The sequence below is a fragment of the Trachypithecus francoisi genome, unplaced genomic scaffold (genome assembly GCF_009764315.1).
Source record: "Trachypithecus francoisi isolate TF-2019V2 unplaced genomic scaffold, Tfra_2.0 Lachesis_group15, whole genome shotgun sequence".
Lineage (NCBI taxonomy): Eukaryota > Metazoa > Chordata > Mammalia > Primates > Cercopithecidae > Trachypithecus > Trachypithecus francoisi.
In genome coordinates, this window is record NW_022681460.1 from 88,977,479 (window position 1) to 89,001,421 (window position 23,943).

At 35.5% G+C, this 23,943-nt stretch overlaps 1 protein-coding gene across 7 annotated transcripts in view; it reads left to right on the forward strand.

Moving 5' to 3' along the window:
• PTPRK (protein tyrosine phosphatase receptor type K) overlaps window positions 1-23,943 on the forward strand; it is a 572,798-nt gene that overhangs the window by 452,316 nt on the left and 96,539 nt on the right. For all 7 annotated transcript variants that reach the window (XM_033235516.1, XM_033235515.1, XM_033235517.1 and 4 more), the window contains exons 12-13: window positions 11,015-11,288; window positions 14,622-14,658. In XM_033235516.1, coding sequence (XP_033091407.1) covers window positions 11,015-11,288; window positions 14,622-14,658 — 311 coding nt within the window. The remainder of the gene's footprint in view (window positions 1-11,014; window positions 11,289-14,621; window positions 14,659-23,943) is intronic.

Consider the following 23,943-nt stretch of genomic DNA (forward strand, 5'->3'; position numbering starts at 1 on the left):
AAACTGAATGTTCAGTTTGCCATTTTCTTTTTCTTTTCAACAGTAAAGTCTCATATTATCTAACATCCCCATCTTTCAGAAAATCGTGCGCCATGTGGTTTTTAGGAACTGAGTCAAATTGTTTCAACCATTTTAATTTCTGCACATTTGTAATTAGATGAATATCCAAAACTTAAACAAGTTTCCATTTGAAACATGTGATTTTGTGGACATTTCATTATCAAACTTCTAATGAGAAATAAATAAAGGCACAGAAATCCATGTAGGCACTTCATACTTGGTTTATATCAAGTCGTTTACACATTCAGTTGAAAATAAAACTAATCTTTGTTCTTTGTGTAAAAGGTATACATTTGACTTCATGAGCACATATTAGCCATTCAAATAACCAAAAACAATCCTATATCACTGGAAATGAAGAAATATTTTTTCTTAATTTAAAAGAATGTATTGATAAAATAATACAAGTCATAAAGGAAACTCTTGAGTCTTGTCTGGCTAAAAATCATGAGAACACCATACCAGAGAAAAAGAGATGGCTGAGGGTGTACTTATAATATAAACACTTATGAAACACTGGCTACTTGAAAATTCAAAGTAAGTATATAGTGCTGTTCATGAATCAGTGATCTGTGAGTGAATCTGATTGCTGATCCAAAGTAATCAGGGTCATTCACATGTTCTTACCTGGGACAAAATTTACTTTTTAGGTGTTCAGTTCTGTTACTGGTGCTTAAATCAGCTACCAGCTATTTGCATTTATCCTTTAAAAGTTAGATATTTGGGTGAATTCAACTTTATTTTGCGTAAGTTGCAAACACAGCATATTTTTTTATTATTTTTGCATAACTGTACTATATAATGTAACTTACATTAACTATTTATTCATTTAATCAATTTTTTTCACAAACATTGATGATCATTTATTACGCCAGTCACTGTGCCAGGTATTGTAAATCAAAAATAAAATGACCACAAGAAAACACAGAATCTTTGCCCAGGTTTGTCATAGACTATCAGACGTGGCTGCAGCCTTGTAAATCCTTTGCTCATAGCTGATGTTCAAGAATTTTGTTAACTTAATATGTTATTGATACATGTTTGTAAATTTAAAGTCTTTTACTTTATTACCTTTATATAATTTCTAATGACCAATTAGAAACACTCCTCTTTGTATTTGTTGGCAAGATTTTTGAAATTTTCTGGAATTGAGCCAGTGACTGAGAACTTCAAATTATATATTGTTGGAGATGAGTGCTCAGAAAAATAAATTTAAATCCTGGAATATTACAAGAAGAAGTAATTTAATAATAATATAAACAAATAACAGATTTTTTTGAAGTGAATGTTACCACCAGGAAAATAAAATCTGCTTTCTAACTGATAGGCTAATCCCACCGAGTCCATCTTTAGTTTTTGTAATGACTTGCCCAGTTCACCCACAGGTGGGTGCCAGGTGATGGGACCAGACAGGTCTAGTCAAGTAATCTGACTTCAGATGAGCCCTGCCTCCTTTACCCTCTGAATCCTTCAGTCAGGTAGTGCTGTCTTCCTTTCCTCTGACCATATTCCTACTTTCGGTCTCCCTACCAGCAACTGTAACCTTATCATGAGGCTTATCTAATCCAGTGCCTTAATTTTTTAAAAATGAGGATTCAGTTTGATGTAATCAATTTTCCTACCATTGAATTTATGGTCTGGTATCTCAAATCTTTGATTGGATTCCCATCACTCACTTCAAATGTACTTGAAGCAATTTTACTTTCCAGTCAATTTTTTCTTCGTTTATGTCAGTCTATCAAAATCTCTTCTCTGCTAATGCTCGATGTTATTCTACTCTGTGACCCTTCCCCCTGCCACCCCTGTTGCCTTCCCAAATAAACCAGAACTACATATTACCCAACTAAATCTTCTGAGAGCATCCAGGAGTTAGCTTACTGGCTATCATAGAACCTAAATACTGGGTTCTGTCCTTCCCTAATTATAGCATTACTAGCCTCTACCATTTTGCATTTCACCATCTATTCATCCTACCTCCAGTGGAAATATGTATTCTTTCTGCTTGGTCTTCCTAATATCAAACAAACTCCAGTTCTACAATTGTCTGTCATAGCAACTAGGAAATCTTGTTATACAGAGTTAGTTTTATTAGGAAAGCTGAAATCGGCAATGGTTTCTATAAATTTGTTGATTTAATAGCATTCTATATTTGCCAGGAGCTGAGCTGCATACTTGAAATAGAAGTCTTAAGGCGAATAGTATGTGCACCCATGTGAGTGGTAGACTCCTAAATTAATGACTGGTAACAATGATGTATGATAAGTGCAATCATAGGAGCTAGAAAATGTGGTGCTAGAGCTGAATTTGTGAGGAGAGGAAGAAATGAGCATGGCCAAGGGTCCCTTGATGCATTTACGAATTGCAAATAGCTTAGGTCATTGAGAGTGAAGGGTCTGTGGGAGAACTGACAGCAGCTGATGCTGGAGAGGTGAACAGGGAACAAAGGGAGAGGCTGTTTAGTGCCAGCCCCAAAACTGAAGGTGGGCACAGAAGGACCGTAAGCAGAAATGACCATGGGCAGTTTTACATTTTTAGAAGCTCACTCTGATAGAAACATAGAGAATGGACTGGGGATAATCCAGAAGGCTGGAGTAGTCCCTGTGAGAAGTGCTAATGGGCCGTATTAAGAAAGTAGCAATGGAAATGCAGGAAGGGCTGTGCCTCCTACATAAGGTTTTAGATCAGTAGAATGTGAAAAGCTTCGTGGGAAGAGAGTTTTAAGTGGAGACTTTAGGTGAGAGAAAATGGTAGCTTTTATATTTGAAGTGATAGCAGAGCAAAAAGACATCTCAGAATTCAAGGTTTTCTTTTTTGAGGTTATTAAGTGATAACAAACACTTTAGTATTGCTACCCAAATCAAAAAAGTAATGGTCTCTCTGTGAAAAGAGGGGTTATTTTGTAAATTTTGTCTACCTCACCAATATTTTCACCAAGTTTTAATCTCTAAGAGATCATGGTGTTTACATAAGAAGTAATGACCACAGTGAAAAATCCCGTTCTGCAAAATGCAGCACTAAGTTTCACCAACCACGTTGTCCTTCTGTTACCCATTGCAGCCTCCCTATGCTAATGTAGAACATGTGCGATGCAGTGCTGGCAAGTATGGTTCTTTGACAAAATTAATTTTTGATTTTATAATCCTTCTAAAAACTGAACATTGTTGCCTGACTTAAGTAGAACTTTGAATCTCCTTACCAACTTTTTGAGATCTATCCTTACAACTGTCATCACTTGACAATCATTACTGTATTCAAAATGAATATTGTCTACATTTAGAATCAATTCCCTAGAATACATAATTCCTTTTCTTTTTTTCTAAAAGGTTTCTTCAAAAATGAATTAAAATTCTAACCTGCGGAAATATAATTACAAATTATAATACATAGATCATCCCATTTATTAAAAGATTGACCCAATGTAGCTGTGTTTTCAAAGAATGAAAATAACAGCAGCATATTGTAAAAACATAGTTTCTCGGTGGTGAGGCTGTTCATTGTAAAGTTAATAAATGAATATGTATTGTATTTCAGCATTTTCCAAATAGAAACGCTACCAATTTTGAGCTGCAGGAAGCTACCCATTCTAGGGTTACTTTGATTTACGGAGAACATCTAATTTGCATTTCATAATATTAAGCACCACCTATTTAGTTTGATAATTAAAATATAGTCATGAAATAAAGTCAAAACCACCATTTCTTCCACAGTTAAATTAGGAAAAGAAATTATCCGATATTCTAAGTTCACTGATAGCTTAACAGACAAATGTATGTTAGGGTTGTATGTCTTCCTTGGGTCACATAGCTTTAAAATTTGGGGCCATCCTCATCCACCTGCAGAATAGTCTGTTTCATTACATACATTTAAAGATATCAAATAGTTCTGATTTTCCTAACCACTATCCTAACCTAGAGCTTACTTGAATTCCAAATAAAACCATCTTGAAATTTAACCAGAGATTGAAATAATCTTTTTGCCCTATTTTATGGGCATAAAGGTCATATGGTCCAATTAGATCAAATAGATGTTACTTTAATTTATGTTTATTCTCTAGAATCATAGTAGGTAGAATTGTTAGAATTTTTCTAACCAAAAATAGGAGGAGGTATGCCCTTCTTGTTAAATCTTCTTTCCTGTCTCTAGAATTCCATAGTCCCAACCCACAGCTTGCTTATGACCTTATGAGAAGCCCTGGGCCAGACTCATCCTAGCTTAGCAACTCTCGAATTCCTGACCCACTGCAGCTGTGAGATAATAAATGTTTGTTGCTTTGAGCTACAGAATTTTAGAGTAATATGTTATGCAGGAAGAGATAATACATGTACCCACGTAGTATAAATATTTTCTTTCTTCAGATTTCTGCCCAATAGATACTTTATCACATAGGGATTTTGTGACCAACCCATATAAAGTAGCACTCTGCATTCCCATCATTCCCTCTTTCCTTTAGCCTGATGTATCTTTCTTTAGAGCACTTACCCTTCTTGATGTGTGTTGGTTTTCTGAATTTAATTTTTTATTTGTATCTCCCCACTAGCATGTAAACTTCATGAGAACAGAGACTTTCACTACTATCTTCATTATTTTAACCTCAGTACTTAAAATAATGCATGACATGTAACAGATACTCAATAAATATTTGGTGAACAAATGAACTGGAGCTAAAAATAACAGCTACATTCTATAGTAAGCTTATAATCTGCTAAAGAAAAGACATATACCTAAAAAACTATTTATAACAGTATAATATCAAACATATTTGTAATGTACCATGTTGGTACTTGTAATGTGCCGCATTCACATACTGATGTATCATATAAGCAATAAATATTATAAGACGGTAATGCTAGGCCTTTTGTTTTTTCCACCCCAGAGTTTTTGAGAATACTATTTATGGTTCTGATCAATGGATCTTTTTCATTATAATTGTTGTCATTGTGTTAGGAAAAAGATTAAACATGCATCCATGTGATTATGACTTCTACCCCCATGTCGCCCTTCAATCATCCTCACTTCAAAAATTACTCCATTGTCTTTAGAAGACAGAGTACTGAGGAATGAGATAGTTCAGGAAGGCTTCATGGCAGAAGTAGAAAAACTAGACAAGCAAGTCAGAAATTCTTGACTGTATGTTTAGTATATTTGGGTAACAATGGTCATACCAGCTTCAAATGGAAAATAAATATCAGGAGATAAAACAAGAATGGAGATATAAGGTAAGGAATGTAGTAATTTATCAACCCCAGTGTAAAAAGTACAGAGTTTGACTTATGAAGGAATGGAAGAAATGAGGATAGAGAGAAATAGTATATTAAAAGGCATTATTAAGAAAAATTACAGGGAGATAGAACTTGGTTAAAGATAGGAATTATTAAAGTTAATGCTGGGATTTTGAGCTGTGTTTATTTGGTAACTGTTAGTTCCTTTTACAGGGAGATTAGTCATGAGAGAAGTGACTTATGTGTTTCAGGTGTGTAAAGGTGAAAAACAGGGATTGGAAAGACAACCAGGGATGACAGTTAAATCTTTACCCCCTGGAGCACTAAAATATTGGCAGTAGAAGCAACCATAGCTTTGGGACATTGAGAAGATTGTTTGTAAGAGAAATAGTAAAATACTGGAGCTAGATAATTTCTCCTAAAGCCTTAAGAAGACATTTTAGATTAAATTTGAGGTTGTTTATATACCACTGTATAACTTGTTATTTTGCTGTCACCAAGAGGTTGTGCAAGCTAAAACTATAACCATGTTCACAGAGTATTTACTTAGTAATGGGTTTTTAAAAAAATCTATGGCAGACCATTATAGGTAATTTGGGGTTCAGCCTCATACTTTGTAAGCATTAAATTAAAAATACTGTCTACTGTATGTATCACATAGTCTCTTTTTGAGTTAACGGCAAAATCCCCTTATCCATTTTCTTTCTTAGTCTTACAACTAAGGGGAAATTATATGATGAGAAGTCATTATTTGGCCTCTCTAAAACCAAAAAAATGACTACATACCAATGTTTAATCAAATTAGATTACAAATGATCCTCAACTTTTGATGGTTCAATCTATGATTTTTCTTTAAAATGATGATGCAAAACTATTGAAATTTGAATGTACTTCAAATTTTGAATGTTGATATTATCCTGTGCTAGTGATATGTAATACATGAGATATCAAACACTTTATTATAAAACAGATTTTGTATTAGATGATTTAGCCAACTGTAAGGTAATGTAAATATTCTGAGCACATTTAAGGTAGACTAGGCTAAGCTATGATGTTCAGTAGGTTAGATGTATTATATGCATTTCAATTTACAATATTTTCAACTTGTAATGAGTTTATTGGGACATAACTCCATCATAAGTTGAGAAACATCCATATAATATAGTAAAATTTGTCATTTTAATTTTTTAAAAAATAAGGAAGTCATATTTTGTGTATTGAATGAAGATTCATGATACCCATATATTGATTTAACATAATTTAAATTTAACAGAAATATTTTTGAAGTTTATTAAAAGGAATGGGGAATGTATGAACTATGTGTAGAGTGATTAAAAATATTATGATGACTTTGGAATATTTTTAATTACTAAAGTACCGAGCTCACATAATATTTAGATCTAGCTAGAGTTTAGTACCATTAGGTAATTAGACAACCAGAAGAATGAAGAAGCACAAGCCCATTTCATGTAATTAGTCAACTCACTTCTAATGCGATTTCTCATTTCTTATTTCTGTCTTTTAATAAATTTGTATTGATAAATAAGAAAATAATAAGGACAGAAACAGATTTAAAAATTGGAAACGTGATTAGAGAACAACCTCTCAGATTGAACGATGAAGTAAAGATAGTTTCTTTTAAACATAGACTATTGTGACTTTTTGTTATTTTTATAGCTGTTTTTCACTAAATGTAAATACTTCTTAAAGACTCACCATGATTACAATTGATCTCTGTATGAGTTATAAAAATGCCTCTTCAATGGGCATGAAAAAAGGTAGAAATAGATACACAAAGTGATGCATTCAGAAAGACACCTACTAAAGACTGAGCCCAACTAAGAAGAGTAAAATGCCACTAGAGGATTTTGAGGGATACTGGTACAAGGAAAGGTACTTTTCATATTTTCAGTATCCTGAAAAGGTAGCATGCTGAGGAGGTCCAGAATGGAAAGATAGCAGTACAGCAGACAGGTGTGTATCAAGATTTTAAACTGAAGGGGTATTTCTGGGTGATGTTATAGAAAAGAAGTACAATTTCAGTTTGGTTTGGGTATAATAGCAAAAGAGAGTATGAGAGATGACTTTAAAAGACTCTGAAGATCTGCTTCTGGGTAGCTGTCTCAGTCATTTTAAATGCTTACCATGGACAGTCACAGGTTCATAAGTGGACAGAGTTTAAAAGAAAGTATATATTTTAGTTTTGTTGTTGTTTTAAACTGTATCAAACGTGAGAAGGGCAGAAAGCATTCTAAAAATGGTAGACCACTAGAAATTTCAATAAATAAAAGTGAATATAAGGTCCGTGAAAGCCAGGGTTTTTTTTTTTTGTTTTTTTTTTTACCTCTCTGTCCTCAGAGCCTACATGATAACTATTAAATATATAATTGTTGAATGAAAATGAATTAATGGATACAATGTCACAGGAAAAAAGGTAATTGAGAAAATTCTTACTCTTCAAATAATGTTCAGGATTTTTCAGGTGAAAAATGTACTTTCATGAAGAAAGAAAAAAAATATATTGGAAATGTCCTAAGCAAAAATATCAACAGAAAAGGCAAAAGCGATGTATTCATTTCACAAACACTTAAATGCCCATTATCCTGTTTGAAACCACATATTCAAGTGGTTTCAAATAGGATAATGGGCATTTAAGTAAGTATAATATGTGAAAATGTAATGGCTATTGTATCAGCTTTTGGAGTTAAACATATTTGGGGTTAAAAAATATCTAGAAACTGAGCTGAATGTTATATCATGAAGACGTTTCTCCTGGTATGGGTGGTGGTAGAGTGGGAGAGGTATAGAGTGGGATGATCAGGTTATCTCCAACTAGCTTTCCATCTAATGTCACTCATCGTGCAAAGAATGTTTTAGAAAGTATGCTTGGAAGCCAATTCTCAGAAGTCTTTTTGTATGCATATGTCTTAATCTGCTCAGGCTGATATTACAAAATATTAGGTGGCTTAAACAAGAAATATTTCTCACAGTTCTGGAGGCTGGGAAGTCCAAGATCCAGGTGCTCTTGGATCTGATTCTTGATGAGGGCCCCTCTTCTAAACCTAATTATTTTCCAAAGGCCTCATCTCCAAATACTATCACTTTGAGAACTAGGGTTTTAACATGAATTCTGGGGGAAGGGGGCACAAATATTTAGTTGGTAACACTATAGTATAAAGTAGAGAATGAACAAAGTGAGGCTCCTGGTTTAAGTTTTAATGGAGCTCAATTTCTCTGCTTCAGTTTCAATAGTAACAAAAATATAATACTTCATTTCCGTAATGACCATTCAAAGAATAAATGCATAATATTGGTAGAGAAAAGATATATAAGATTAAAGTGCATTGCACTGTAATTTATATTTGTATATATGTGGAAATCATTTTCTTAATTTATTCTTTTTGAAACAAGCATGTCACTTGTATTTTAGAACTTATAAAATTGAAATAATTTATCTTTCATTTCATTGAGAATAGGGCCAAATCTGAAAGTTCAACCCAAGGCATTGATTTTTATTTTCTATTGGACCATACTTAAGGCTCTTTCCCAAGGAGCCTATTGCACCTTTTCTTCCTTCACTCTTCTCCAACACTGGCAGTTTACTTTGCTCCTCATAGATCTGAATAGACAAGCTGTCTTGCATGAAGTATCCTTAATTTGTAATGTAGAATCTCTGTCAATGTAATAGAATTAGTTAAGATTGAACATTCACTAGATTTTCTGTTTTTTTTTTTTTTTCTAGAGGTATGGGATAATTAATGAGGAATCTATTTTTAAGGATTAGATTAATGATTAACAAGGATAGGTAATTATCATTATTATTCTTTAGGGCGAGAATATAAGGTTACATTTGTTTGGAGAGCATGTATGAGGGAGTTTATATGCATATGTGGATGCATCCACAGGACAGGAAAATGTATAATATACAAATATGAATTATAAATTTAAAATAAAACATAGCATATGTCAGCTATGATCATTCTCTTCTTTCTCCAGGGCAAATCTTATGTATTTTCTATATCTTAAAATTGACAAGCGCCTGCTCCATGGATGCCTCAGAGACCATGCATCTTGTCAGTAGCATTCTTAGAAGCTTAGCAACCCAACTTGGCAAAGGTATAGGGAACGATGCAGCACATATAATTTGAAATAACATAGACTTCTGCCTTGCTTGCTCAAATCTCAATTTCTGACATTAATACAAGTTCTGTTCGCTTTTTATGGGAAACGAGATGGATACCAAGCTGCTGATTTATTAGCAATATTTTAATGGAAAATGGGAGCTTGAATAATTAGGAAGAAAAGAAAATCTTTATCAGTTAAATTATGATTTAACTCTTTCTTTTGATGTCCTTTTGTTTAATCTATGAAGATCTTTTATTTGTAGGTATAAGAGTTTATATTAAATTAGAATTTTATACCAGAGTCTAAACTGTTTTAATTTTCATAGACACATGTTCAGTGTATCTCTCTCTCGCTCTCTCTCTCTCTCTATATATATATACATATTTCTCTATTCCCCTCTCCTTCTCCCTCCCCTCTACCTACTCACCTCTTTCTTTTTCATGGAAATCTTTTAAAGAATATATTCTATTTCTCCTGGAGATCCATTGAATATCAATATGCAGCCCTACATACAATTTATGTTCAACTTACATGAGATACCACATATATTTTTCCAGAATTTTAGGAATTTTAAAACATTTTAAATTATATTTATAATATATAAAATATAATTATGTCAACTTTCATGGTAATATTTTACCTGAAAAAATTTTAACCTAAAGAATTTTCTACTGAAAAAGAATATTATTAATATACCAGTTTCAGAGTTGTTAAAAAATATTGGTAGAGATCAGGGGGACCCTTTATTTTAAATTTGCCTTTTGGTTGTTGTTGTTGTTGTTGTTGTGTGTGTGTGTGTGTTTTCTCTCTCTCCTCTGTAAAGTAATTGCAATTATAGAAAAGTTTTAAGACTTAAAGATATGAGAAGGTTTAGGTTAGAGCTTTAATAGGCCAAATGCCATCTGTTTCTACAATTTGTAACATTTTATTATTAACAACTCCAGAAGAAGGAGGCGGTCTATTTCGGTTGTGAGGACAGATTTCTGTCCATCTGTGCCCGTATTGCCGCATGTCACTTGTATTTTAGATCTGCATAGCTCTGAGCCAATGTAGATGCCATGGCAAGGTCAAGAGGTGGAGAAGCCTGTCAGTACATTCTGTCTCTCTGGCTGTGACAACCACAAATGGGTGCTTCTAGCACCACCCTGAGGCAGTCATTCTGTTAGACCTTGGAGCTGGACTTTCTGTAATCTCATTTCAAGGGAAAATGTTAACTTTAAACATTTAAAAATATCAGACAAAGAACTGAATCTATGATGTGTCTCTGGTTAATGTCAGAATCCTTATTAGGGTGGCTCATTCCTCAACATTTAAAAATGTTGAAAGTCCTAAGGTGACTGTTCTTATTTTTATCAGTTTCTTTGTAACTACGGTGATGTTAGGGACAGCAGCATCTATGTGAATTTTTTATTTTATTGCGAAATAGCTGAAAAGAGTGTAGCAGGTTAAGACTGACTTTAAATACTTTGAAATGTTGTATGTTAATAGTCAACCCCTTAAACCCTTTGTTCCTTTAAAAAAAAAAAAAAAACTTAGTATCCCAAATCTCTAAATATGTGTGTCTATATGTGTTGATGTGTTGTTGTTGTTGTTTTTTCTTTTCCCCAAAGTGCTTATCAGATTGTTGTGGAAGAACTGCACCCACACCGAACCAAGAGAGAGGCGGGAGCCATGGAATGCTACCAGGTTCCTGTCACATACCAAAATGCCATGAGTGGGGGTGCACCCTATTACTTTGCTGCAGAACTCCCCCCAGGAAACCTGCCTGAGCCTGCCCCATTCACTGTGGGTGACAATCGGACCTACCAAGGCTTTTGGAACCCTCCTTTGGCTCCGCGCAAAGGATACAACATCTATTTCCAGGCAATGAGCAGTGTGGAGAAGGTGAGCTTCCTCCAGGATTTGCTTTTTCCCTGCTTTGAAGAAAAGCTGAAGTCAAATTTTATAAATACTCAGTAGCATCTGTCAAGAAAAAAAAAGAAAGAAAGAAAAAACATTTGCATGTAGGGGGTTTTGTTCTCAACAGTGTGCACAGTTTGGGGCCTACTGTAGGGCTGAGGCCGCACGCCAGTTCCATTTCACAGGGTTCCTGTTTCCTAGTAACTGCTTCTACTGGAGGCTTCCTCAGGAAAGCCTACAATAGCAATTGAGAGTAAAATGATTTGAAAAGGTGGGTGTGCTGCTGCCGGAACTCCACCCCCAGTAACGATCCGGCATTGTTCTGTCTTCCTTGCTCAGTGGTGGCACACTTCAAGAGATTAAATTTACTGCAGGATAAACAGAATGCGTGTTCCACAGCAGGCTAATAAAACCTTATAAACTTTTCAGGATTTTCAAGCCAAATAGTAAATAACAAGTAACAATCCTCTGATTACAAAGTAATAGGGCGCTTGTGGTATATCTGACGGAACCTAAACAAAAGGCAGCCTGGTGATGACTGGCTGCTGAGCCATTACAGAAGGCTGCTCTCTGTTTCCCTGGTTGCCCCTCCTTTTCCCATTTTGGACACAGTTGTTTTTGAACACTGCCGCTGATCCCAAATGAATATTGAAGAGGAAAACACAACAGGACATTAGAAACGACCAGCAGTTCCGTATGTGAGAAAACAACCTGGCCTTTCATGCCTCATGCTGTTCTCTTTGGAAGATTTTCTTTCCTAAAACTTACTGTTATTTATTTATTTACTTATTGGCAGACAGAGATAGAGGGAAAACAAATGTTGAGGATAGAAATATTCACAATTTAAAATCCAATAAAATGATGACATTTTAATGGACTTGAAGTCGTATAGGAAATTGCTGGGTTTATGTAATTGAGTCTCCAAGGTGAACACCTGGGAGTGCTACATAATATACAATTGCATCAGTATATTATATCTTGGAAGAGTTTAATTGGAAGACATAACAATCTGTTTGCATTTATGCAGGGGCCGTGAGAGCTTTGGGTATTGATTAGCTGCTTTTGAATGAAAGCTTTGTTGTTTGCTTGCCTATATGGTTGGCTTGTAGGTAGCAAAGAAAAAGGTCACAGCATCTTCTAAGATGTGCTCCAAAGTCAGAGGCTGCTCCCGGTTGAAGATGCTCTTCTCCTCTTCTGGTTTACCTCTAAAGAACAGGGGTCTTTAGAGAGTAGTCCAGTGTCCACTTCCTGCCCACGCATCATTCCATACCACTGTTACAACTGAGCTGCTCTAAAAACAGAACACTAAGGAAGTTATTAGTCCATTCTGGATATAATGTAGCATTGAGCAGGAAGCATAGTTTTGTCTGAGGGTTTTCATCTTTAGAGAGCTTCCAAATTAACTTTGGTTATTTGGTCTGTTATACCAGAGGAGTGTTAATGAATGTCTGTTACTTATAAAGGATTTTCTCTGCATTCTTTAAAAGCTTCTTGATATGAATTTTCTCTTCCAGTTGTTGATATATCTACATTGTGGTTTAGTCAAAGTACAGAATAGCAACAATATATTTCACAGTTATCTTGGCAAATAGTTTTTTTTTTTGAGAGGAGTCTGACTCTGTCGCCCAGGCTGGAGTGCAGTGGTGTGATCTCAGCTGACTGCAACTGCCTCCCAGGTTCTCACCATTCTCCTGCCTCAGCCTCCCGAGTGGCTGGGACTACAGGTGCCTGCCACCACACCTGGCTACTTTTCTTGTATTTTTAGTAGAGACGGGGTTTCACCGTGTTAACCAGGATGGTCTTGATCTCCTGACCTGTGATCCACCCGCCTCGGCCTCCCAAAGTGCTGGGATTACAGGCGTGAGCCACTAATCCCAGTCTGGCAGCAAAGAGTTTTAAAGTTGATGTGGCTTCTACCAACAGAGATTGGTAATGCCAATAGAAAGTTAACAGCAATTGCTTTTAGGAAATGAAAATCCTTTTGGGCCTTTATGGGAATGTGAAATAATCTCTTGTAGGTTACCATGAAGGTCTCAGGCCACAAGTAATAGAAATGCAAAATTTTATTTTTAATTACTAACTCCCCCCTCGCTACTTTATTTTAATTTAAAAATAAAAAAAAAATGCTTAAGTGGAAATTGTAAACTCTTTTATAAATTATCAACATATAGAACTACTCAAGATGGAGTTATAAATGCATCTTGCAAACAGATCACCTCTGTTTTGTTTACTGGCTTCGATACCTTTTCTCACCTCTTGTATATTCAAGGATGTATACTGACTCAACTAAGTCCTAAAGGAGGAAGAGTGGGGCCAAAAGTAGCTGGCGGGGACATGTGTCCCCTACTGCGACCCTACAACATTAAAAATAAGAATGACATTTTTTCTTGTCGTTTCCTACTGCTTCTACTTTGTATATCTGCTCTGTCTAGCAAGAGGAGGAAAATTATCTATGCTGAGAAACATTTAACTCCTAATAGCTAAATTAAAAGGAAGAAAGAAGAGATAAATTACACCGCAACTATGATGCAATGTTTTGATAATCTTTCTTTTTTTTTTTTTTTGAGACGGAGTCTTGCTCTGTCGCCCAGGCTGGAGTGCAGTGGCCGGATCTCAGCTCACTGTAAGCTCTGCCTCCCGGGTCTACGCCATTCTCCTGCCTCAGCCTCCCGAGTAGCTGGGACTACAGGCACCCGCCACCACGTCCGGCTAGTTTTTTGTATTTTTTTTAGTAGAGATGGGGTTTCACCGTGTTAGCCAGGCTGGTCTCAATCTCCTGACCTCGTGATCCGCCCGTCTCGGCCTCCCAAAGTGCTGTGATTACAGGCTTGAGCCACCACGCCCGGCCGATAATCTTTCTAACTGCTGTCATTTAGCTCTTTGGTCATGCTGAGATTCAAATGAAAGTGTGTAATGTTCGGCTTTGGTCTGAGTCTACAGTTCTCAGATGAAAAATAAATTTATATTTGGACCTGATTTTTATTAGTTTTGCAAATACATTTTTCTTTCTGATAGTTTACAAAGTACTGTATATGAAAATAGAATGCTATACTACTTGTCACAAACTAACCTGTTTCATTGCAAGATAAAAACAGATATTTACATCTCTATAAAAACTAAAATATTTTTCAAAGTTCTTATTTTAGATTTTTAAGTATCCCTAGGGAGGCATATTTTAAAAGTTTTCTTAATATTAAAATTCTGTTGTTTATAATCCCTTTTTATGATCCCAGATGGATCTTCGTAATATTATAGTTTATGAAACAGGAAACACTATCTATACATTGACTCTTTTTTTTTTCATTTTTCCTCTATCAGGAAACTAAAACCCAGTGTGTACGCATTGCTACAAAAGGTAAGAAGTTTGCTTTTTTTGCTTGCTTTAACTACACTCACCACCTTTCTAAAATGGAAGGACTTTGTTCCCTGCTTCAGGGCTAATTAAATATGGCATTTCTATTACAGTTAGTTCTGTGACTCACTTGGGTGTCTTTAACAAGTATTGGGGTGCTACTTCCCATCCTCTAGTACTTAACTGAAGGAATCTTGTTATGATAATAGGAAAGATCTAGAAAACCTTAGAAGGACTTATTTCTGTCATTTAGTGTCTGAAAGGTCTTATGCTGCTGATCAACCAATATCTTAGGAAAAGGTCAGCAGTAGCAGATGAAAATAGCAAGTCACCTATTTAAAAACCTCTATTACTTTCCATCGTAGACAATCAAATGTAAAACCAAGCTAATTCATGCTTATATAAGATTATAGGGATAGAGACTGGCCATATCTTCATCAGTAGTGCATTTAGATTGAAGGTCATTTACTTTTTTTTGAAACTTACTGTGAGAAATCAGATCTGTGATGGCTAGCTAATAATCAGGGCAATTCCTCCTGACCAGGCATATTATGACTTAGCTGCTTAGTTTCTTTGACAAGAGAAAACACTTGCATCTTTGAATGAGTATTTAGAGTTCCAAGTGGGGGAAAGTCTCCTGCATTCTCTGCGTTTTTGATTCTTCATTTAAGAGTTACTTGATTGTGCCAACAAAGGAGAAATTGCTACTTGGTGTATCCTAGCAAGAGAAACATGAAAAAGTTATCTGCATGCAGACGTGGGCCTCCTCAGAGGGTTGGTTCTTTGGGTGTTTGTTGCTGGAATTAGTAGCAGATCCACATTTGTGACTAGTAGTTGATTCATTTGGGGTAAAAATGAATGGCAATATTCTGTTTGTACTGGCAACTTTCCTTTCATTATTTTTCTCCATCTAATCATCAGTCTGCTCAATCAGCATTTGTGCTTTACTCCTGATTTGTAAGGCAATAAAGAAAGACTTTCTCCTTAACTCTTGCGAATAATAAAGAAGCTTTGTGGAAGAGAAAATATATACTTTTTTCAATTCACATATGAAGATTCCTTTTGATAGTTTTATTTTAAAAGGCAATTATTAAAGAGAAAATATACACAGATACATATGGTGTATAAGGATTTTACTTTAGCTTACAGATTAGGAACGAGAGTTGAAATTTTTGAAAGATAATAGAAGAAGGCATTTAGGTCTATATCACCTGTGTTTTTCCAGATTTAAAGTAGAACCAAAATTGTAAAAGGGTCCCACATTGACCTCTGAAGTTCCTTAGACATGTCATGCTATATTTCTGTAACTGAGAAATGATAGATATATATTATCCTAACATAACTTTTTTATTCAGTTATTTCATTATTTGCTCTTGGCTGAGATGTCTGTGTTCTTTTATCTCTCTCTCTCAATACAAATAAAAACATGACAAATATCATATGACATTTAAACTATAGGAGGATTGAGATCCTGGAAACAGTCTTACCATGTGGCATAAAATAATTGCCAGAAACTTTGAAGTGGTAAAAAAAAAAAATAGTTCATTATTTGTCTAATAATCTAGTTCTGCTACACTTCTGGGTCTCAGTAATGCAGTGTAATGTACTGAGTAAGAGAAAGGACTCTGGCCTTGTACCATCTGATTTCAAATATTGACTGTGTCCCTTAGGAGTTTTTTAGTATTGAGAAAATTATGTAAACCCTCATTCCAAAAATTAAATAATAGAGTACCTACACCTTCTTATTGTTGTGAGGATTAAAATAACATATATAGGCCAGACACCGTGGCCCCTGGCACTTTGCAACACCAAAGTGGGAGGATAGCTTGAAGTCAGGAGTTTGATGCCAGTGTGGACAACATAGCAAGACCCTGTTTCTACTGAAAATAAAATAAAATAAATACTAGCCGGGCTTGGCGGAGCTCGCCTGTGGTCCCAGGTACTTGGAAGGCTGAAGCAGGAGCATCGCTTAAGCCCAGAAGTTCCAGTGTGCGGTGAGCTATGATCGTGCCACTGTACTCCAACCTGGGTGACAGAGTGAGACCCTGTCTCTAAAATAATAAAATAAAATATATATGAAGTGCTTAAATAGTGCTTAGCATATTATAAATAGTACATGTGTTAACTATCTTATCATTATACTAATAATTTTATACTTAAGAGGGACATAATTTAGGTTAGACAGTGATGAATGAAATATGTATAAAAACAAAACTAAATTTTCATGATTGAGGTTGCGAGAACAGGGGAGAAACTAAGGGTTTTTTGTTGGTTTGTTTTTAATGTTTCTGCCCAGATCTAATATATTTTCTTCTCTGAACAGTTAGCAATTTTTCCACATATGAAAAGCCAACCCTGTTTCTACAAAAACTAAAAAAAAAAAAAAATTAGCCAGGAGTGGTGACATGCACCTGTAGCTCCAGCTACTTGGCAGACGGGAGGATTGCTTCAGCGTAGGAATTGGAGGCTTCAGTGAGCTCTGATTGCACCATTGCCCTCCAGTCTGGGTGACAGAGTGAGACCCGTCTCAAAAGAAAACAAAACAAAACAAAACAAAGAAATGAAATGAAATGAAAACGGAAAACTACTGCATTTATTAAAGTAGCATCAACTTATTGCCTGACTACATTTTAAACTAACATGCGAGTATGGTCGGCTTTGGTGTGAAATTTTTCAATATGAAAATGAAAAGTTTTCTGACAGGGCATTTTCAAGACACATTTAAGAGTCAAAATAGCATAATCATATGACCGGGAAGAGGCATGAAAGAACCTTCTGGTGAAGGAACGATTCAGTATTTCACAGGTGCATATGTAGGTAAAAATCTGTTGAACTGTATGTTTAAAATGTGTGCACTTTACTCTTATAAATTTGTGTGTGGATATGTAGGTAGATAGGTAAGGTATTTCCCAGTATTAAAAAATGAATTAAACATTAAAAATTGCATGACCAGAGTTAGAAACAGCACTGAGTATATTATAGGGGAGTCTGGAGTTCGAAAGACTCCCCTTGCTAGCTTCAGTGAAAGTTTCCTTCTATGGGACGAGGTGCATTTTCAGTACATAAGCCACTTTCAGTGAGAAGGACAACCCTGCCCAGGAATCCCTGGGCTGAACGGAAAGGGCGTAGAAAGGTCCTTTCTTCATCCTGGATGACTCCTACGGGCAAGTCTTGTGTTCCACCTGTCCCACAGTCAGACTCTCTCCTGCCCTGCCCCTGACCCTCTTTCCAGTGTCAGTTGTGCATACTGAAGAGCTGGAACCTTGCTTTCCTAATATCCTTTGTATTTAGATCAATTTTACTGAAAAGAACTTAGTTCTGGTGTCCCTCCATAAGACATTCCAGTTTGCAGTGTGACCTTTTACCACACAAATTTTCTGTTCAGGCCGTATGCAATAGTCTGTTGCTTTTTTCTCATTTTTTTGAAAACTTAAAATGAATACTTATAAACATTCCAAATGTGGTCTGGGACAAAGTACCTTGAACGAAATGCGTGTTTCTCTTACTCACTCTGTCTTTCTCTGGAAATTGTTTTTCTAACCCCTTTATTTAGAAAAAGTTGTATTTTGTATGGAGAAACCAGAGTTCATTGTTACATATTCGTATCATCTTTATAATAGAAAATAAAACATTTTACTAAAACAAAAAGAAAATGCTTCTTTAGCCAAGTTTGAAGCTCTCTCTCTCTATATATATATGTATACATCACTATATGCCAGGGACAAGTACAGAGTGAGAGTCCTATTAGATACAATAAATATTTGTTGAGTTGATAATTGAATTTGAACAAAATGTAAGGTAGATGCTTCAGCTTTCATGTTTAATCAAACAAGTTACAGTACTGTCTGCAATTATGAAAAGTATCAGAGCAGTTTATATGTGAGTTAAGACAAATTTATTAACTAACTAGAGTTGTTTTTATTTCTTTAACTGTGAATTTATATTGTGATATATATGTCATATTCTAATATAGAATACTTTTGCCAAAGCTAAAACTTTATTTTAGTAACAAAGCAGTTAAAAATATTATCTATAAACTAATGTGAATTAAATGAAATTGAGTCCTAGTCTGTGTCTATATCGGTTTTATTCAAATGAGTTTTCTTCTGCTGAATTCTGTGATAGGAAGACAGTTTAGCTCAAATTGTCTTTTCATTGTAATCACCGCTATTCTTATGACTATATTCTATAGCTTCTTTGCTTTCCTGGTACTCACATTTCAGTGTGAAGGACCTATTCGAGTGAGTTAATCAGAATGAATGAGTTGATGTATTAGAGCACAGAGTATCAGGGGAACCCGCCCCCAATATTTCAATGTAGGTTCTTTCTATTTCCCATAATTGTTGACCGGCTGAGAAATAAAGAGAAAGAGTACAGACTTGACACGGTGGCTCACGCCTGTAATCCCAGCACTTTGGGAGGCTGAGGCAGGTGGATCATGAGGTCAGGAGATTGAGACCATCCTGGCTAACACGGTGAGACCCCATCTCTACTAAAAAGACAAAAAAATTAGCCGGGCGTGGTGGTGGGTGCCTATAGTCCCAGCTACTTGGGAGGCTGAGGCAGAATGGCGTGAACCCGGGAGGCGAAGCTTGCAGCGACCCGAGATCGCACCGCTGCACTCCAGCCTGGGTGACAGAGGGAGACTCCATCTCAAAAAACAAAAAAGAGAAAGAATACAAAGAGAGGAATTTTACAGCTGGACCTCCGGGGTGACATCACATATCAATAGGACCATGATGCCCACCTGAGCCTTAAAGCCAGCAAGTTTTATTAAGGATTTCAAAAGGGGAGAGGGTGCAAGAACAGGGAGTAGGTCACAAGATCACATGCTTCAAAGGACAAAAAGGAGAACAAAGATCGCATGCTTCTAAGGGCAAAATCTCAAACTCCTGATAAGGGTCCAACAAAGATCACAAGGCAAGGGGCAAAACAATGATCACAAGGCAAAGGGCAGAAGCAGAATTACTGATAAGGGTCTATGTTCAGCAGTGCACCTATTTTCTTGATAAACATCTTAGACAACAGAAAACAGGGTTCGAGAGCAGAGAACTGGTCTGACCTCAAATTTACCAGGGCAGGGTTTTACCCCATCCTAGTAAGCCTGAGGGTACTGCAGGAGATCAGGGCATATTTCAGTCCTTATCTCAACTGCATAAGACAAACACTCCCAGAGCGGCCATTTATAGACCTCCCCCTAGGAATATATTCCTTTCCCAGGGCAATAATCCTTGCTAGGAAAAGAATCTAGTGATGTCTTCCCAACTTGCATGTCCGTTTATAGATTGTCTCCAAGAAGAAAAATATGGCTCTATTTTTCCTGACCCCACAGGCAGTCAGACCTTATGGTTGTTTTCCCTTGTTCCCTAAAATCTCTGTTTTACTGTTCTTTTTCAAGGTGCACTGATTTCATATTGTTCAAACACATGTTTTACAATCAATTTGTATAGTTAACACAATTATCATAGTGGCCTTGAGGTGACGTACATCCTCAGCTTATGAAGATAACAGGATTAAGAGATTAAGGTAAGACAGGCATAAGAAATTATGAAAGTATTATTTGGGAACTGGTAAATGTCCATGAAGTCTTCACAATTTATGTTTCTCGGCCGCAGCTCCAGCCGGTCCCTCCATTCGGGGTCCCTGACTTTCCGCAACAACAGAGTCCAAAGGGAATCTAGCTATTATTACCTCTTATTACTTAAATTTGGGATGCAGGACATTATGATGAGAGATTAAAATTCTATCAAGTGTCATAAGGATGGACATAACTAAGTAGCATAAGAATGTACCATGTTTTGCTAATGAGGACCCTGACTTCATTGGTGGATGTCTTTAAATTTTAGTCAAAGTAGAAATAATAGTTCGAACATTTGTGTAGTTCTCAAGCATAAGATCAGAACTAGAAATTAAAAAGGAGTAACACATTCAACATTCATCTTTTCCCAACATTTTGAATTCTTAAAGTTGGTGACAGTTAGCCCATTACTACTGTATATCTGGAATACACTGTGTCTGACTGGTTTCATCTTAATTCACTTCAAATTGGACCCGGAACCTCTCTTTCTGCTCTCATTGCTAGTATAAGTAGACTCTTCTCCACCATGTTCCTAGAGAAATAACCAAGTCACCGAAACAGAAAAGATATGAGTTGAGGACCTTCAAAGGTTCATGATCACTATTTTCATCCCAACCCCAAGTTAGATGTAAGTTAAATATTTCTTTGCTTTAAAAGTAGCAAACTATTATTGTTTGCGTATGGAATATTACTAGTCTAATTATTTTTGGCAGAATGATAGTAACTGGGATTCTAGGATAAAGAGAGAAATGGAAAAAAATAGAACTGACCTGAAGGTGATTCAAGCATTTTGCTATTATGGAAATTAAACTGTTTTATGAGGTTTCTGACCTATTACCCTCTCTTTCCTGAGAAGCCTGTTGCAGGTACCTTACATTTATGGCCACGTCTACAGGAGAGAAGTGATGACATTCATTCATAAACTGATCAAACTGTCACTGTTAACTGTGGAAAGGATAGAGTTTCTAACCTAATTTATAATGCTGTAATCACATACTTAGAAGAGACTGGAAAAACAAATTGGTACAACCTAAAGGAACTAATTTATAATCCATTTCAGAAAAAAAATTCACTAAGGTGGGTGGTTATATCATCATTATTCAAAAATCAGTAGCGAAGCAGCAACAAAACAGTATTTTAATATGATGCCATTTATAATGTATCTTTAAAAATTAGAGTAGGAATATGTCTGGTGAAAGATAGATTACACCTCTGCACTGAACACTACAAAACCTTATTGAGAGAAATTAAACAATACCTAAATTAATGGGAAGACACACCATGTTCATGGATTAGAAGATTCAATATTGGTAAAATGTCAGTTCTCCTACATTAATGTGTAGATTTAAAGCATTCAAAATCCCAATTTTGTTAAAAAAAATTGACAATCTGATTCTAAAGACAAAATGAAAATGCAAAGGAATAAGAATATACAAGGGTACTCTTAAATCAAAATACAGTTCCTGGATGTTATCAAGGCCTATGATAAAGTTATAGTAATTAAGACAGTGTAGTAATAGCACAAGAATAAAAATTCTGACCAGTGAAAGAGAAACTCCAGTAATAGATGCACACACACATTCACCATTTTTTATGACAAAGGTAAAACTGTAGGGAAGAGGGGAAAGGATACTCTTTTCAATAAATGGTACTTTTTCCATATCTATATGGAAGACATTATATCTTGACCCCTAACTCACACTATATAAAAAATATACAGTTGCATGTAAGAGTTATAACAATATAGCTTTTAGAAGAATATAGGAGAACATCTTTTATGATGCTATAATAGGCAAAGATTGATGCCTGCATCCTCCACCAAAAAAAAAAAATAAAAATTTCAACAATTTTTTAAAAAAATAATAGGCAAAGATTTCTTAGATAGAAGACAGAAATATGCTGAACAAAAGGAATAAATGATGAATTCTACTTAAGACCTCTTTCCTTGTGAAAGATACCATTATGAGAGTAGAACAGAATTTACAGAGGAGAAAATATACTTATAATAAATATATCTGAAATAGAGCATATCAAAAACATATTGAAAAATATTAAAACTAGTGAGAGACAAGAGACAATCCACTAGAAAATGGAGAAAACACTTGAGCAGACACTTAAGAGAAAAGGAAATACAAAATGATAAATTAACCTATGAGATGGTGCTCAACAAGAAAATACAAATTGGAACCACAATGTGATTCTACTATACCTATACTAAAATTAGTAAAATGAAAAAGTGTAGAAAATACCAAGCCTTAAGAAGGATGTAAAATAACTGGAAATCTCATACCATCCTGCTGGTGGGGGTATAAATTTGTACAACCACTTTGGAAAACTGTCTAGCAAAATGGACTGAAAGTAAACTAACCTATGTCCTAACAATTCCATTCCTGGGAGACTCGCCAAAGAAATATGTATGTCAATACACTCAAAAACACGTAGTACAAAATTTATAGCAGCACTATTTATAAAAGCAACAAACTAGAAACACTCCAGCAACAACCAATAGTAGACTGGATAAATAAGTTGGGTATATTCACATAATGCCATGCTCTAAAGCAAAGAATACAAACTATGACTACACAAAATAATATACATAAGTATAACAAACATTATTTGAGTGAAAGCCAGACAACAAAGAATATACACTGTATTGTTTAATTTGTACAAAAAAGAGATAAAATAACTAATAAAAATTAAAAGGTATATGCGTAACTATATAGATGTATTATGATTTAAATATTATATTATCTAGAAAGGTATCTGTCTCAGGGGTTCCCGAGACTACCCTCAGATTTGGTGATTCACAAGGAGGACTGTGATCATCCTGTGAGCTGTCCTGTTCTCGTGGCTATGACTTATTACAGGGAAAGGATACAAAGCAGAATAAGGACAGGGAGAAGTCACATGGACAAAGTTCAGAGGAAGCCTCTTCCTGTGGAGTCACACAGCACATGCTTTATGTCTCCAGGACGGAATTGGGAAAGCACATGTGCAATGTTGTCTATCAAGGAAGCTTATTAGAGACTCAGTTCCTAAGGTTTTTAGTGGAGACTAATCACATGAACCCCTTCCTGCTATCATCCGCCAAGATTCCCTACTCCCAGAAGGAAACTAGACTTTTAGCATAAAGCACAATTTAGGTGCAATGAACCACTCTTCTCAGGGAATGATGGGAACCCTCCCCAATCCGAGTTCCCGGACATCAGGCCAAGGTCAACTTTGCAAGCAGCCCTTTCCAAGAATTTCAGTCTTAGTCCTGCTACGTTAACTCTTTTCTGTACAATATCTATATCAAGTGTCTCAAGGGCTAGCTAAAAGAATATTTGAAGAAATTAGAGAAAATCCCAAAAATTATACATACAATTAAGGAAGTAGAAAATTTGGATGTATGAAAAATAATTAGAAAATTAATTATTGACACTAAGAGAGAAATCTGAGTGATGATTTAAGGACCTCCTTTAGATAAAGAGTGATAACATAGGATAAAGTCACCCATAGCCTGTATCTCCCCCAAATCCTTCTCTAAGTAGAGAATATGGGCCTACTTTATTTGAACACTTCTGAATAGGATTTCTTGAAAACAATCTTTAGAACTTTCTAAGAAATGACAGCTCATTTAGTCATTTGCCATTCAGATTGTATACCAGCTTATATAATACCTTGATTCATTCATTATTTGCTGAACAATCCTAAAAATTATGTTTATC